We start from the raw sequence: 17,757 nt of genomic DNA, 5'->3' as shown, positions 1-17,757 counted from the left end.
CATGGGATATATGCTTGCCAACTCTGGTTATAGCTAGATTGGGCAGTGAGTGGAAGACGGCCCATAGGTCTGGCTTTCGAGTCTTGCAGTGGACTTCTGAGATGGTGTGGCGGGACATGTGGGCTCACCTGGAAGCGATGGAAGTCCTGAGGCTTGAAGTCATTGGGAGAGCAGCCGCACCAGTCCACAATATGCTTGTACTGGCACTTGCAGCCCAGTTTTCGGTTCCAGTTGGTGATGCGCAGGTTGTTATCCACCATGGTGTCGCAGTGGGGGCTGTTCTCCAGGACCGTGTGGAAAAAGGACTGTAGGGGAGAAAAAGGTTACTAAGAACCCACTAACACAACCAACTCTGTCGGACTGGCACGTCCTTCCCGAGGATCATCAATCTCCCCAGGACACCAGTATTAAGTCTCTCAGCAGGCACACAGTGTCCACCGCCAGGCCAGTCCACTCAGGGTACAGGTATCTGTTCAATATTCACTGGCTAATTCTACCTACAAATGCATTGCCTTGAACATCCTTCACCAGTGCCTAGGATCCGATATGAAGATATCTGCCCATTATCACCCAGGGCATCTGCTGTCTGTTTAACCAATAGGATGAATTGCTGAGGATGTGTCAATAAATGGGGACCAGGGGCAAACATGGGGGACAACTTCACCAGGAAACTATGGGCTGCAAGGACTCTTGTTTGCAAAGAGTCAGACTGGAAACCAACAGGTCAGGTTTGAAATAGATTTGTAACAATGTCTAATGAGCTGGGATTTCACCTCTGCATGAGGAAGGCCAGGCTCATGAGTTCATCCACACAGTGCAACCACAGTGCAGGGAAGGGCAGAGTGACGAACCAAGGCCCATCACTTTCACTAAGACACAAGAAAAGGTGGGGGGGAGAGATGCTGCTGTTGGTAGTGCTGCTACCAGGAGCCACGGCACTAAGGCATTGTGGTTAGAACTGGAAATAGGGATGTGCTTGCTGTCCACGGGTGCTTATTCAGGAACCACTGAGCTCATGGTCAGGTCAAACGGGGTACTGAGGGGTTGTTTCCTGTCCGTGGTACTGAACCAGGAGCCCATATAACACAAGGTGGGCTGCATGCTTTCTGGGGTAATGAGCCAGGATCCAATGTCATTTTCTAATTGTAGGACTCTTGGCCAACTCTTCCAAGGACTCTGATAGGAGGGTAATGCTGGGAGGAAAAGAGACAGAGAGGAGACACAGAGCTAGCCACTGAGATGCTCAGAGAGAGAAGGGAAAGAGATTTCTGTTTCAACACTATTTTGTAACAATCTCTGCCGACCAGAGAATACATTTTCTTCTGGGCTCTGGTCCCCTAGGGGAAGCTGTTGGTGGATATGTGTCTGACTGGCAGATTTATGGACACAGACTTTAGATTTCTTTTAAGCCCTGGAGTTGTCTAGGAAAGAATAAGCAGGCAGACCCAGCACAATGGAGGAGGAGGGTCTGACTGGGACCCTAGGGGCCTGAGGCAGGGGTTTTTGGCAGGGGTGGGGAAGTGAGTGCACTCAGAGCACTGGGGACCCACGGTGTGGCTGGCATGCCGCTGAGAACTACAGAACTCCTGGAGGCTCTCCTCTACCTGGGTGGCTGGGCAGAATGAAGCAGCACCTGCCACTCAAGGCCACTCACTTGCCTTCCTGTGATGCAAATGACATTGGCAGGGGACCTGGATTTAAACTTGAATTGTCTACAAGCTCACAGAGGCACCTCTCTTCCATCAAGCAGTGGGGAAAAGTACCCAATTACCAATTGCCCTGTGTCCTTTATAACGATGCAGAAATTCCCTGCAAGATAATGGATGAGGAGGTTATCAGAATGGAGAGAAAAGGTGATTTTCGCTGAAATAGGATTAAAAGCTGATGACTTAACATGCGCATAGAATAGCAAAATCAGGCTCTGGGAGGCTGGGCTTCTCACAGTAAGGTGTGTGGACAGCCTTGGCCTGATAATACATGGGAACCTTCCACAGAGATGCATGGTCTGTTCCAGCCACAGGCTCTGTGGAAACAGAACAAACACTGTGGTTTTCCTGAGGTTAGAAGTCAGGATAAAATTGGGCTGGAGGTGAGGAAGATGAAGCTAGAAGCTAGAAACTCAGATCTGAGAGAAGGAGGTGTCTAGCTTGTGGCCCGCAACAAATCAGGATGTGCCAGGTTGTTTAAGAACAGCCTGGAGCCTTATACAATGGGGGCTGCACCTTGATGTCATAGAAGACTCAGGGGCTTGTTCCATAGGCTCCACAGGAAGGGCCGAGCCATGATGACTGGCAAAGGAGAGGGCCAGTAAAAGAGATCCATCCCATTTGGCTGTTTCGGGGCAATTTTGGATTAGGAGTGTGTGTGTGTGTTTGTGTGTGTGTGTGTGTGTGTGCGCGTGTGCGTGTGCGTGTGTGTGTGTGTGTGTGTGTGTGTGTGTGTGTGAGTGCAATGAAGACAGCACTATCAGGGATTGACAGGAGCGACAGAACTGTATTCAAATGAGAAAAGGGATTACTGGTGCTGAAAATGGTTATTACTTTACTGCATGATTGATGACTGGAAGATGTGATGTGGCTGTGTCCTGCAACTGTTAGCATGCACCACACAATTCCAGTGAGTGTCATCAACAGTCAGAGGGTCTGCAATTCTAACACTTTTTTTTTTCTGTTGCAAATAGCAGTAACATATCTTTTTCTAGAAAAATCAGCATATTGGATTTTTTTTTTTTCACACACAGAGACCTTGCAGACTGAGCTAGTAGCATCCTTGACACTACATGTGTATCATAGTTATTACAATGAGGTCAATGTCTGCAGCAACTGCGGCACTGTCTGGTGGTTCAGAGGACAGTGGGTGGAGCCAGGATCACATTGCCAAAGATTCAGTCTCTGCTAAGGCTACACCTAGCCCCTCTCCCCTCTGCCACCCTGGAGCTTTCCTGGAACTCACCTCAGCAGGGAGGAGAGTGTAAGAGTAGAACTGCTTCATCTTGGTCACCAGGTCATCTGTGGAGAACGCCACATACTCTACAAACTTCCGGTTTAGCAGGAACCAATCAGAGCCGCCATCCACAGCAATGCCCTCTGGGATCCGCCGGTCCCCCAGGCGCCACATGTGTGTATCACACTCCAGGAAGAGACGGTCCAGGCCCTGCTTCCGGATGAACCTGGATGAAACAAACTGGCCTTGAGGACCTGGGTAAGAGACGTCTTCCCAGAGCCTAAAGACAGTATCCTGGTAGCTACCACATTTACCGAGCACTTCCTGTGTACTCATCCGAGCTGGGACTTCATGCAGAGTCTACCTCTTGTTCCTCCTGAGTGAGGCAGAGCATAGCTATCACTCTTGTCCTACAGGATAGAACCACTGAGCCCAGAGAGCCTCATGCAGCTAGCTACCCAGCAACTCGTGTCTTGCCTCCACTTCTCGAGAAATCTCCCCCAATAGCCTTTTAGTGGTTGCTGTGGTAGTTTGATGAATGAATGCAGATCAAGGGTCCTCATCTCAGGACAGTGCTGTGAAATTCCTTCACACACAGACACACACACACATGCACACACTGACATAATGCAGTACTCAGTTGTTAGAATGCCTGCATAGCATGCATGAAGCTCTGGGATTCACTCTCCAGTCTCACATGAACCTGCTTGGCATGGCGGCACATGCCTGTCTTCCCAGCATTCATGGGATGGAGGCGGGAGGAACACACACACACACACACACACACACACACACACACACACACCAAATTCAGATTCCTGGATGCCTGCATGTTGGGAACCTTCTGGGGTGTAAGCTCCACATGGAGACCTAGGTCGTTATAGTAAGGACCATCCCTCCTTCTCCTTGATCCCCATGAGCATCTGGAACAACACTTAGCACATGGTAGGTGTTCAAATGAAGGCTTTTGGGAATAAACCAAAAGTTTAGGAAGAAACCTTGCTTATAGCTCTTCTATAAAAACCAGAACAAAAATGTGATGCATTAGTATTAATGTGTACAGCTTTTGCTGTTGTTGTTGTTATTTTGTTTTGTTTTTTTGAACTTGGCACTTGAGTTGAGCATGCAGGTACTCAACCACTGAGCTGTAGTGCCTGTTCATAGTTGCTTCTCAATTCACACATTATACATGGGTTTGTAAAGTATTTTGAGAAAAATTACAAATTAGGATCTTTTTTGTTAGCACATTAAACGACAAGATGTGGTGGCATCCTGGCATGTCTAATAAGTACTTTTGTGAGATTAGAGAGCACAGATTATGCTTTGAGGCATGTACATCAACTATAACATGATAAGAGAGTTTTTAATTCCAGTCTGTAGCTAATTCAGTGACCACTGGTATTGGCATGGTTTGATACATAAGTGATCTCAGGCTATATTTGGTGGAAATAAATGAGGTCTTTGAGGTCTTCCATGCAAACACAAAATTGATACCCCTGAGTTTTAAAGTAGAACACACACACACACACACACACACACACACACACCTCATTTAGGACTGCAGGGCAGATGGGGCAGAAGTAGTGTTTCTTTTCTGTCTTTCTGTGTGTCTCTGTCTCTCTCTGCGGCTAGGAAAATCAAAGCTCCTTAGACAAGATCGAAGGAAGTGAGTGTGTCAGGATTGTGGGCAGAGCTATAAACAAGCTTTCTTCTTGAACTTCCGGTTCACTCACAGTGAGTCTTTATTGAATACCTACTGTGTGCTAGGCATGCTTCTAGATGCTCACGGGGATCAAGCATGAAGGAAATAATAGGTAATCCTTATTCTAATGAGCTGGGTATCTGTGGCAGCTTACAGTCCAGAAGGCTCCCAAAGCAGGGATCTTTCTGCTATTCCAGCTTTCTGAGCCACGGACTGGTGCAGGCATAGGCATCATTGAAGCTCTGATTAGCAAACCTCTGTGTGAATCTTCTCCTTGTCATGTCTGCAGCACCCCTACACCATGTTGGGCTGACCCCTTTTCCAAAGACACACAGGGGACCCACATGCCAGCAGAGTCCTCCAGAACACCCAGACATGCAGAATACCTACGTGTTCTGTGTCCCTCGCCTTAGTTTTTCTAATGAATAAAACTATAAAGACCCATTCTTCCTGGGGAATCCAATGGGAGCTGTTGGTGAAAGGCACACTATCCCTTCCACAAAAGCATGCTGGACTCTGAAAGGAAGCCATGAGCTTTGAAATATCAAATCCTGCCTGATGCTGGCTACTAATAATCACACAGTAGGGTCTAGTGGCTGCACAGAACCACACCACACTAAAAACTTAAATTTCAGAAAATTTCTGTGAAAATCCATACGGAAAGCCATGCTATCAGAGAGATGGGTGAGGACCCTGGCAAATGCCTTCCATGGAACAGTGTTTAAACTCCACATTCCATTCTTGGCTAATAGCATATTGTAATTTTAATGTGCTGTCTGGGGTCATAATACCCAAATGCAATATTCATGTATGCGTCATTTCCAAAATGAAATGCTCATGACCTTAGGGGACTGGGCTCCATGTTTACTGCCATTTCAAACAGGATAAGCTGCAAGTTTGCACTTTGGTTAGAATGAGTAAAGAAAGACAACCCATTCCTCAAGATGAGAAGTTTTTCATGCCACGGGCACTACTGAGGACTTTGTTTTGTTTTGAAAGATGGCAGCAGCTGAGAGTCTGGGAGAGTCAGGGGAGCAGAATCAACATTTTGAGCCAACTATTTAATTTTTAAATTTTTATTTTCCCTGTCCTGTGCACTCATTATAACTTGAAACATGAAGGGTGAAGCTGGAAGACAACCTAAGTCTAAAGACACACTCTTTATAGGCGTTGGCTCCTAGCTCCTCTCCCATGAGAGCCGAGCACTAGTTTGCATCTATGGGATTCATAATGGACAGAAGGGACTAAGAATGTTCATTCCATCCTTCCAGCTTTACTTCTCATTGCCATGGTTACCCTGGGGCATCTAGGCAACAGGTGGTGCCAAAACAACACAGACACTGTGAAGAGCCAGGTAATGATCCTGGCTCAGCACATCTCTATGAACCCATAATAGTAGTCCCAACAGCCTCCCAAATCAGATGCCCCTGTAAGGGCTTTGCAAAGCATTTAGTAAGCACTAGTCATCTAAGTGAGGAACAGGGACAACCATCAATGGGCTCCCACTGATGCTCTCCCTATCCCAGTCCCAGCATCCTGAGTCCTTTCCATGCTTTAGTGTTACTCGCCGTATCTTTTTTCTTATATACAACATCCTTATGTGTCATCTGTTTCTGCTCATGAGGTGTAAGTCACAAGACAGTAGAGATGTTTGTCTTCTGCTTTTCTGCTGTAACCTCTAGAATAATGCATTCCACATTCAAGATAGTAAGCACATGTTTAAGAGGATGAATGGATGACAAAAATGGCAGGAGCTGCAAACATTAGACAACCAGGAAGTCAATGGCTCTAACATCTGACATGCAGCAGATGAGTTAGAGGAAAGGCTGCATAATTTCAGTAGGCTTGGAAATCTCTGCACTTGGGAAAGTGAGGCAGGAGGCTTGCCTTGAGCTCAAGATCAGCTTGGGCCAGCTGGAGCTACACAGCAAGAACTTGTCTTAAACAAAGCAAAACCAAGAAAGGTTAAATAACTTCTCAAAGTCAAAGAGCTAGAGGTCTTGAACTGGATTCCAAGGCAAGCTCTTAATGTCTTTGTCATTCTTTGCTGCTTCAGCTGACCTGGGCTCCCACGAAAGGGGAGAAATGAAAGATCTGAATACTTCCACTCCTTTAAAGAGACAATGTTGAAGAATAAGACTTTCATTTTTCTTTGAAGGGAGGTTTTCTGGGGTCCAGACTTGCACCCTTAGGGTGGGCTTCCCGAATTTCAAATAGAAGCTCTTACATTCAATTTTACTTCCTGGGCTCTCTGAGAAATGTGTGTGGCTTGCCTTCCAAAGAGTTGGCCAGGAGTCAGCGCTAGGTTCTGATCTGGGCAGACTCCAGCATCTTTGATGACCACTCTTCACAGAGACTTGTCATGGCTAAAGGGCCAGGGAGAGTCATGATTGTATCAGCCCCAGAGAGCACCTTTGCTATTCCAGACTCTGGTCTCTGCTGAGACAAGGATTGAGAACACAAATGGGAGGCCATGTATACACAGTCCTGTGCAGGGGCTGGGAGGTAAGGGTAGGAATAACACAAAGTTCTAAGGTGGCACTGCTCCTGAAACTCACGGGACTCCGGGAGTGTGATAAATAACCAAGGAGTATAAACATAGGAATGTGATCTGCTTTCTCCACCAGAGATGCAATATTAATTATGTGCTCAGATTAGAGTGCTGTGTGTTAGCCAGGGGAGGGAGCCCACCCTCTGCAGAAGCAAGGTGGTACCAAAGGAACTCCAGACAGCAGATCTACCAGGAGGAGGCTCCTGGCCAGGCTCCCTGTGGGCTCGCCAACTTTAGGTTAATCAGTTACCTGTTTACACATCCAGTGGGATTTGAGCTGGAGAATTAATTCAGTGTCAGAGAAGGGAGATGCCTGGTGCTGCTCAGAGTCCTTCTGGTACCCAGTGTGGGAATGCTGCCTGCAGCAGGTGAGTGCAGACAGGAGAAGGAGGAGCTGCTGTGCTGCTTCCGATCTGGAGCTGGATCTTCTCCCAGACTTACACCTGCTTGTTCTTAGGATAGTGGGGAGACTCTAGGAGCTTATCTGAGAGCTGGAGTCATATGTCTGGCACTTTGAAGATGCCTCTCCATCATCATCCCCATTTGCGTCTTATTCAAAGCAACCGTCCCAAGAGGCTATATATTAATTTGCTTCCTTCTTTGATTCTGTGGCACAGGAAATGGAACTCGGGCCTGGCATGTGTCTGCAAGCTCTCTACCGCTGAGTACTTCTCTCTTGTGCACCTTTGTGTTTACATATTTTACATGTTCTTATTTATTTCCCTTGTATGTGTGTGTATGTATGTTTATATGTATGTTTGTATGTATGTATGTATGTATGCATACATGTTTGTTTGTGTGTCTGTATTACATGCTATGGTAAACATGCGGGAGGCCCGAGAACAGTTTGCAGAAGTTGGTTCTTTCCTTCAAGGATGTGGGTGTTGGGGATTGAACTCAGTTCATGAAGCTTGGCAAAAAGTACCTTTAGCAAATGAGTCATCAGTCATTTTTAAAAACAAACTATTTGTTTTAAATTTTTAATAAACAACTATTATCTACTCCCTCTCTGTGTGTGCTTGTCTCTCTGTCTCTGTCACTCTGTTGTGTCTGCGCTCTGTCCCTCCCGTGCGTGTGTGTGTGTGTGTGTGTGTGTGTGTGTGTGTGTGTGAGTGTGTGCGTGCGTGCAGGCACACGCACCATGATGTGCATACAGAGACTAGAGTACAACTCTGTGGTGCTGCTTTTCTCCTCTCACCTCTCCATGGGCTTTGGGGACCAAACTCAGATCGGCAGACTTCCCGTGGCCACGCATTGTCACTCAGCCATCTCACTTGTCTCATCTGGCTCCTTCTTAGACACTTTTTATCTTGAGTCAAGTCTCACTAAATCTCCCAGACTTGCCTTGAACTTGCCATCTTCCTTCCTCAGCCTTCCAAGCAGCTGGTATCACAGGCCTAAACCATCATGCTTGGCTATCATTCAGTTACGTTCTAGAAAATTATAGTGTTTACAGACAGTTTACAGGGAGCAAATACACAGATAATTAGTGGCTTCCAGAGGGTCTCTGTGGTTCTCGGTGGGAGCACAGTGAGTGCTGAGAGAGGGTAGGTGAGTCCTGACCTGGATGGTTAACTTCTATGCTGCAGCTCCATCAGTGACAAGCTGCTGTTAAGACCTTGGTGGGTGGGAGTCTCTAGTCCTCAGCTGTATGTTTCTCTCCAATGGGAAAGCATCCACCAAGAGATGTTGGAATGGGGTAACATATTCAAAGTGTTGAGCTTCCCTCGGTCCGTGAGCCAGGTCACCCTGTTGTTGCTCTTATTTACCTGCTACGCACAGAGGCAAGGCCAGGCTGAGCTAAATGCTGGAGAGCCACACTAATGTGTAGCAGAGATGACATTCTGACACCAACTTCTGCCTTAACTGTTTGCATTGTATTACACCCCAAATGCTGTGCTCTTCCTAGTGACTGAGACATTACACAGAGCAGAAAATATCCCACAAGAAGCTACTGTATTAGAGAGAGCTGAGTTTTATTTCCCTGCCCTGACACTGAGACTCAGGCAGACTGCATCTGAGCAGAGGCAAGGAGCTCCCAGAGACAGTTCCATGAATCAGGGCTCAGAATCAACTCCAGGGCACAGGCTCTGGTCCAGCTGATACTCCACAGGGAATAATGACGGCTCCACATGTCAGTCACTCCATTGGGGATTTAGGTTTTATGGAAGAAAACTTGGAGAAACAGGGAGCACAGCACTCCCATTCATTTAATTACAGGAACAGTCGGGGCCAATTTGGCAGCCATTAAAATACAAGTTTCCTTGTATGCCATCTCCTCACTGTGGGAATTGAAAGTCAAAACTAGTTGCCAGTGGCTAGAGATGGGCACAGAGGGTCAGGGTGGCTGTTAGGCTCTAGAGAAAGGGAAACTGAGGCGCCTGCAACCTGTGCTGCACCCCACTGCTTGCTTTTCTTCCTCGGGTCTTCCTGCCACTCAAGCTCTCTGCTCTTGTCACCTGCTCTTCCAAGAGTCAGGGCAGAGGCAAGCCATACCGGATTGGAGTGGGCTTTGGAAACTAGCTCATTCAACTCTATTGTCTTGCCAAGGGGAGAATGCTGAAGTCCAGTGGAGCTGAGAAGTTGCCTCAGACTCACCTAGCATACGATCAGCTCAAGGACCTTTTAGCTACACATCTTATCTCTACCCTAGGAGAAAAACTACTAGTATTAGTCTGCTAAATGAACATAATATAAAACTGACTCCTAATGACTTATGGTCATACTCATAAGTAAATACATGTCTCATCCCTCCTCTGAGAAGTTTCTATTTTGCAGTAGACTAACACAAAGACCCACAACTGGTCATTGTGAAGAAACTAAAAGACACCAAAGTGCTTAGGTCTAAATGAGACCTCTACTTAATGCTGTCCCACCCACTCCAGACTCAGGGACCAATGCTGGAGAAGGGGTAGAAAGACTACAAAAGCCAGAGACAGTGGTTGACTCTAGGGAAACAGTGTCTCCTGGATACAGCGGGTAACACACATGAACTCACAGCTGCGGTGGCAGCATGCAGAAGACCCATGCAAGCACAAGCCAGACCAAATCCCAGCGTGGAGATGGAAGGTGGGCATGAACTCTTACCCTAGCTAAGAGGGTACTGACAACAGGCAGCTACTGGGAGAGGGAGAGAGGGGGGAGGGGAGGGGAGAGGGAGAGGGAGAGGGACAGGGACAGGGACAGGGACAGGGACAGGGACAGGGAGAGAGAACATAGTCCTTGATAAGTTAATCATGCTCCAGTAAAAGGACACAGGGCCAAGAATATATGAGTATCACAAATTGGTTTCAATGGGTTTAATTTTTTTTTTAGAGTTAAAAATAAAGAAAGCACAAAGTAGGGTGTGTAGGGAAGAGGGTGGATCTGGGAGGATGTGGAGGAAAAGATGAATATCATCAAACACATTGTGATGGCTGCTTTTTATGTCAACTTGACACAGACTAGAGCCATTTGAAAGGAGGTAACCTCAGTTGAGAAAACACTTCCATAAGATCAGGCTGTAGGCAAGCCTGTAGAGCATTTTTAAAATTAGTGAACCCAGTTCGTTGGTGGTTCCATCTCTGGGCTGGTGGTCCTGGGTTCTAGAAGAAAGCAGGCTGAGCAAGCACCGAGGTGCAAGCAGTTCCTGTCCTGTTTAGTTCCTGTCCCAACTGCCTTTGATGATGAACAGTGATGTGGATGTATAAGTCAAGTAAACCCTTTGCTTGTCAAGTTGCTTTGGTCATGGTGTTTCATCACAGCAATAGTAACCCTAAGACATACAATAGTCTCAAAGAGCTGATAATCATAAAAAGAAAGAAAGAGAGAGAAAGAGAAAGAAAGAAGGAGAGAAAGAAAGAAAGGAAGGAAGGAAGGGAGGAAGGAAGGAAGGAAGAAAGAAAGAGAGAAAAGTACCTGGCACATTGGAGCAAAGCGAGGCTGTCATATAGGGAGGCATGACACCCTGCGGGAATTTTGAGAATGGTCTCTTTGGACACAGGCTGTGTCTGTCAGGCTTGAATCCTAGCCCTGCCCTGATTCTGTGAGACCAACATTTCTCTGTATCTAGGCTTCCTTGTTTGTAAGATAAAATCAACTACTGAGCTATTGACAGCCACAACCTAAAGCTAGAGAATTAAGTCAACACTCAAGAAAATGGCATCATTTCGCCTTTGAGGTCATTTCTGCTGCTCAGTTCAGCCATACCTGAACAAGTTCCACTGACTCTCCTCGTCCACACTGAAGCAGGTTTGAGTCACTCGCTGCCGAAAGAATTCTCTGTGCTACAGCAGCAGTATGAGACTCAGAGCTAAGCTGGCCTTATCCCTGCCTATGGGGGAGAGGCAATGGGACATGGGCTATGGGAAAACTTGACATACAGCAAGGGAAGACCTGACTAACAAAGAGAAGAAAGTTGTAGGTGATTCACTGATTCAATTATTAATCAATTAACACCAATTCATTTTATTAACACATCAACACTAAAAATATTGTACTTAATTCATGTAAATGAAAGAGTCTCAGCTGAGGATGTAAAGGGTGATTATAGGAATTTGTGAGCAATTTTTATCTGCAGTACTGGGGCTTTGGGGTTTGAGAGGCAGGTGCTAGTAACGTTTTATGCTGCTCTGAGCCAACTACTCTGACTTCTGAGTAAGATCTATCTGCCCAACACTGGTGTACCTGGATCACACTGGGTGTGCGTGTACATGCAAGGGCTGAGATGTGGGATATATTCCTACCAGTAGCAGTTTGGTTTTATGCTTACCATAGCAAAGCATCATCATCACCATCATTATCATTACAGGTAACACTTAATCCTACCTATATATGACTGATGTTTTTTCACTTTACTGGTAAAAGCATGGTCTCATAAAGGTTAAGTTACCCAAGAAGGCAATGCAGCCTGGTACACAGGAGATCAGCATTTCATCCTAGGAGGTGGGCCCTCAAAGCCCATGGCTCTAAGTGCGCTACCAAGTTACTAGAGAAGCACTTGGGAAACTGAGCTGAGACTAAAAGATAATCAGCCTAAAACAGTACTGTTGGTGTGGATGTGATTTTTGACATTTGTTGATGTATGGAATTGGCTCCTTGCCCACGATGTAAGCTGCTTGGACAGATCATATACTATAGGCTATATGGAGATGATGGGTTTTATTCTCAATCAATGGGAGAGGACTATCTATATCAGAGTCACCTTTAATAATGAACACTCCATAGAATTACCCCTAGATGTAACCGACACATACCTCTGCTCTCAAAAACTCCTGGGTTCAAATCCTGCCATTTACCAACTGGGCAACCTTAGAAGAATCCACTTGAGCTCTTGAAGCTTCCCTTTCATTTACGGAGAATAAAGATATAAATTCTTAACTCTGCATTGGATAAAGCCAATGTCAAATTCAATGGGCCAAGAAGCCAAGGAAAGGACTAGGGTCTTAGCAGGGAGATCGCCCACAGGGGCCGTGATTTGGATTTTTCCATCCAGCCTCTCTCCCACCAGTGGCCCCAAATGTGCTATGCTAACTAGCAGGGGTTCACACGGCACTGTCAAGCTTCAGAGTTCCTTTAAATTCAGTGGAAGAATAGGATCAAGAAGGGGCCATTAGATGCAGAGTCAGCTGCTGAAATGACAGGTAAAGGGAGAGATAATGCAACCCATGCATTCTGGCATGAGTCCTTGGAAGGTCAGGGCAGGGAGCTTAGTGTTTGCTTCTGTGAGATAACAAGGTAAACTGAGACACAAAACCCGCTATCTCTATGAGCCATGGCAGAGATTATCTTAAGCAGAGACTGTAATTCAAATCCCGATTGTAGTCAGATCAGGAACAGACACAAGAACAACTGCCATGACCTGGGGAACACTGCATCGGATTCTATGTCAGCCCTGAGCCAAGTCAGACGTAGGTTGAGGGACTCCAAGGCTTGTCACAGATAATTGGAAATCTAGATTCTCATGGAAGATACCATGAACCACTTTACCAAAACAAACAAACAAAAAACAAACAAGCAAGCAAGCAAACCCACATGAAATATTAAAAAGGCTAAATGCAAAACGTTAACAGGCCGTGATGATTCCTAGAACTACCAGAGTATGTTGTGTTCAGTGCCAGAATCCAGGGGGCGCTCTCCCACCAGGAAAAGAGGCTGTTTGTGTATGGGTATGTGTTCACATCTGTGTGTATATGTATTTATGCACATGTAAGTAGGTGCAGGTGTGCATACGTGGCACGCATGTGGAGAGCACAGGACACCCCTTCAGGGTGTGGGGACATTACTAAGATGCAGTCCTCAGTCTACCTACCAAGCAAGTGAGAATGAAGCATGACTACTCGGACCCAGGGACAAAGACAGAAAAGGTTCTAAGTGGGCTGGAGAGATGGCACCACTGAGAAAGTCTCTGCTGTGGAAGCTAAAGAATCTGAGTTCAATCCCCTAATGTGTGTGAGGGTTGCTGTCTCAAACACACTGTGAGGGGTACCTGAGGAATATACTGAGGCTGTCTGCTGGCCTCCACACACACAGGTGCATGTACACCTATGCACACATGTGCACCCCCATACATGCACACACACAGGTGTAAGTACACCTGCACACACATGTGCACCCCCATACATACACACACACAGGTGCATGTATACCTGCACACACATGTGCACCCCCACACATACACAGGTGTATGTGCAACTGTATACACATGTGTACCCCGATACATACACATATGCAAATGCATATGCCACTATATACACATGTGTACCCCTATATTTACATACACAGGTGCACATGCAACTGTATACACAGGTGTACCCCCATACATACACACACAGGTGCATGTGCCACTGTATGCACATGAATACCCCCATACATACACACACACAGGTGCATGTGCCACTGCATACACATATGCCCCTAAACACTCATGCACACATGTACACATACAGGAATAAATTCAAAATATTTTCTGGGAGAAAAGCTGCAAGCCTGAGAAGCATCTGCTTCTCTCTGTCCTCGGCTAACAAAAGGGACCGTTGAGCCCTCACACAGGAAACTTTCCCCAGTTGTCTAAGATAGACCTGGGAGACAGGCCTCAGTGATAGCTTCCCATCTCTGTGGTGCATTACCTTGCATTGTCCCGGCCATGTGACTTCAGGAAGTTCATATCTCGATATCTGGAAAGAAATGCGACCAGCTGGTCATTTGTCCTGCGGAAGCAAACAGAAGAGAAAGTCAGGGTCCTCTGCAGAGGTATTGAGTTTTGCTCCTTTTTTAGTCCTATGAAGCAGATTTCACTCTACTTTTCTGGATTTGCCTGTTCTGACCACAGCACACAGCCTGATGATGTGTCCTCTTGGCAGGCCCTATCCCTGGGCCTGTCACATTGCCTGAAAACAAGCTGTGTTCTAGTTTCATTCTGGTTGCAATGTGGTAACTTCCAGGAAATGGGCAATTTAGGAGAGAAAGGTTATGAACCTGGTTATTGTCCATCAGGAAAGCCAGTGCAGCAACAGGCGGGGACTGCTGGGCACACCACACCCACAGTCAAGAGTAGAGACAAGTGATTGGCTGTTGTGCTCATCTTGGCTTCTTCATTGTTATCCATGTTGGAACCCCTACCCAGTGAACAGTGACACACACATGGTGCTGGGTCTTCTCACCACAATTAACTCAATTCTGACAATGCCTGTCCCCAGATGTGACACAGGCCAGCCCAATATAAGCAGTCTTTCATTAAACTGTTTTCCCAGGTGAGTGTAGGTTTTGTGAAGTTTACAATTAAAGCGACAGGCCATTTGTGCATCTGTTTCCCACATACTCAATTCTGCAGGGAACTCTGAAAGCAAGCACAGTGTCTTATGTGCTTCACTGGTCACGGTCAACAATAGTCATCCGTATTCAAGCCAGAGTCATAGATCAGACTCAGGGCCTTCGCACTTGCTGTGCCTGGCCCATTTTGTCCTCTCCATTTCTGGCCTGTTCTTGTCATTTAGGTCTTTCAAACATCATTTCTTGAGACAGGACTTTTCTGGCTATTTCACCTAAAGTAGCCCCTGCTTCCTCCAGCCCATCTTTATCACATCATGATGCTGACGACTTTATCGCCGTTTGAAAGCACTCTCTTGGTTACCTTACATTGTAAGATCCACAAAGAAAGAATCGGGTTAGATCTGCTCACTCTTGGCACACAGTAGGACTGACACTAATGTTTGTTGAAGGGAGGAAGGGAGGAAGGGAGGAAGGAAGATGCTGAAGGAATGCACAAGTTAAGATGAGCTGGGGTAGAACTGACTCCTTCAGTGCACAGAGAGCTGTGAATGAATCTGAGTCCTCGATAACCACTGGGCTGTGGATTGAGCTTTAAAAAATATGAAGCGCCGTGCAAACGGATGACATCGTTCCCAGCATTGTTATCCCAAATTTATCACCATCAATCTCGGCGTTCACAGTGCCGTCACAGCTAATCAGCTTGTGCATACAGCTGTGACAGTATTTTAAAAGGCAGTCACACAGGTCTCCATCTGCCAGAGATGCAGTCGCCTCTTCCACTGAATAAACCCAAACAGGTAAATGGTGCTGATATGACAGCTCCTTCGTCACTCTCACCAGGGTCCTCTGCTGGGGGAGGAGGGTGCTCCTTAGAGAGCAGGGGTTAACTACCCTTCCAGACTGGATGATGTGGGAAGAAAGAGGCTCTCTGGGAATACAAGGAGGCTGGATTCTTCCTTTTGAGTTGTGTGTGTGTGTGTGTGGGGGGGGGGGGATGTTGCTTCTCTGTATGCGAAAGAAGAAGGAGGTCAGTGGACAACTGTGGGTGTTAGTCCCTCACCTTCTGTCTTGTTCCAGGCAAGGTCTCCTGCTCACCACTATGTATACCAGACTGTCTGGCCAGCGAGTTTCTAGGGAGTGTCCCACATCTGTCTGTGATCTCCTCTCACAGTAGAAGTCCTTAGATTATAGATGCTCATTCCTCCTTATGGCTTGATGCCTGCGCTGGAGTTTTAACTCAGGTCCTCATGCTTGAGTAACATGTGCCCGTCTATTGTGTGCGTGCCTCCCTAACAATAATACTGGGCTTAAGAGAAGCAGTGTAGTATCTCAGAAAGCAATGTCTAATGCTCCAGAAGCGGAAGGATCTCCAAGTGAATTCCAGCTGTGCTGTCACAGCCCACCATGTGACTAAAGGGTAAGCAAGTCAGACCCTCTCGACAGCGAATAGCCCTCCTGGTGCTCGCACACTAAGAGGATGGGCAGATTTAAGGGCACACAGTAGGTACACATTCCACCTCTTAGGTGCCTGGTCTGTACCACCTTCAGTTCTCAGCCCCTCTTTATTTCTCTTTCAATCCTCGGTTGTCAATCTGAACCCACATCCACTCACTGGATGGTGCATGTTGACCTCTAGGTGGGGGGAGAAGGGGGCAGAACAGAGCACTTAGGACATCTGAGATGAAAGGAAATGTGGTCAATGTCCCAGCCTCTTACTGAAATCAAAACCATACTCGAGTGGCAGGTGCCCGAAGAGCCTCCTGAATCTGCAAACTGGTAAAAGTCTATTGTGCACTGGATGCAGAGCTCTGCTGGCATACACAGAGATGAATCCTAGGGATAGACCCGAAAGGTCAACCTTTGTGAGTCTGGACAGTGATAACCAAGGTGGCCAAGGTTCCCAGGTTCCTGTGGCCTCCTGCTAAAACGGGTCTCCACGGAGCTGCTAGGGTAAGCAGCTATGCAATGACTTTATTAAAGAAAACCAGGCAATGTCTTTCCCAGCCATCCAGAAGCCCACTCCATCTCTTCTGTCTCAGCCACTCTTATTTACCAAACCCTTGCCACACTCTGCGACAGTTCATTATTGTCATCCTGAAGAATAAAAGGATAAGTTAACCTCTGAATGGGTCCAGAGCAGCAGGAATAATAAACAGGGCCTCTCGGGGAATCTTGGGTGGGAGGATTGAAAGGGTCAAGGCCAGGCTCCAGGAGCCCCCTCTGGGAAGTCTCAGGCCTCCCAGGGTCAGCCTGCTGTGGATCCATTTAGCAACCCCAGAAAGCATCTTTCAGGGCTGGAGCTGGGGCCATTTTCGCATTTCCCGCTTCACCGGGTCCCCATCTGATGGGGATGAATAGGCATTTAGCGAATTTACTTAGCGATGCTTCCACATGAAAACGTCTCAAAAGATGACATCTTGGGGGGGAGGGAGGGTGGTTGGGGAGGGGCTGGAGCCGTTGCATAAAGCCCCCTTTCAAAGCAAAGCCCTGTTTGGTGAGTGGGCTTGCTGGATTGGCTGGATGGGTGGGGTGAGGGGAACTACTTACTCCACTTGGCTGGGCGACCCTGTAGCTCCTTTCTTGCCCACTCTTTGTAAAATGGCTGCTCTGGCCAGCCAATCCCACCCGTTCAAAAAGAGGATGGGGATTTAGCTGGGGACCAACTCTCCCAATTGCTTCTTTTAGGCTTCTGTCAATAATTGCCTACATATTTAGTTCATTCCAGATAAAGACCAGCTTGTCATCTGCTGACATTTTGCCCCATTCCAGTCTTGCTGGCTTGCACCCCCATGCACCCTCATATATATATATA

The 17,757-nt window shown here is 46.8% G+C and overlaps 1 protein-coding gene across 1 annotated transcript in view; it reads right to left on the bottom strand.

Annotated features, from left to right (window-relative positions):
• Xylt1 (xylosyltransferase 1) overlaps window positions 1–17,757 on the bottom strand; it is a 289,336-nt gene that overhangs the window by 29,204 nt on the left and 242,375 nt on the right. The window contains exons 6-8 of the mRNA XM_031388024.1: window positions 14,303–14,383; window positions 2,953–3,169; window positions 129–305 (exon numbers count right to left, since the gene is read on the bottom strand). Of these exons, the coding sequence (XP_031243884.1) occupies window positions 129–305; window positions 2,953–3,169; window positions 14,303–14,383 (475 nt within the window). The remainder of the gene's footprint in view (window positions 1–128; window positions 306–2,952; window positions 3,170–14,302; window positions 14,384–17,757) is intronic.

The sequence above is a fragment of the Mastomys coucha genome, unplaced genomic scaffold (genome assembly GCF_008632895.1).
Source record: "Mastomys coucha isolate ucsf_1 unplaced genomic scaffold, UCSF_Mcou_1 pScaffold21, whole genome shotgun sequence".
In the NCBI taxonomy this organism is placed as follows: domain Eukaryota; kingdom Metazoa; phylum Chordata; class Mammalia; order Rodentia; family Muridae; genus Mastomys; species Mastomys coucha.
Note: the sequence above shows the minus strand (reverse complement) of the source record. Positions and strands in the feature narration are given on the sequence as shown.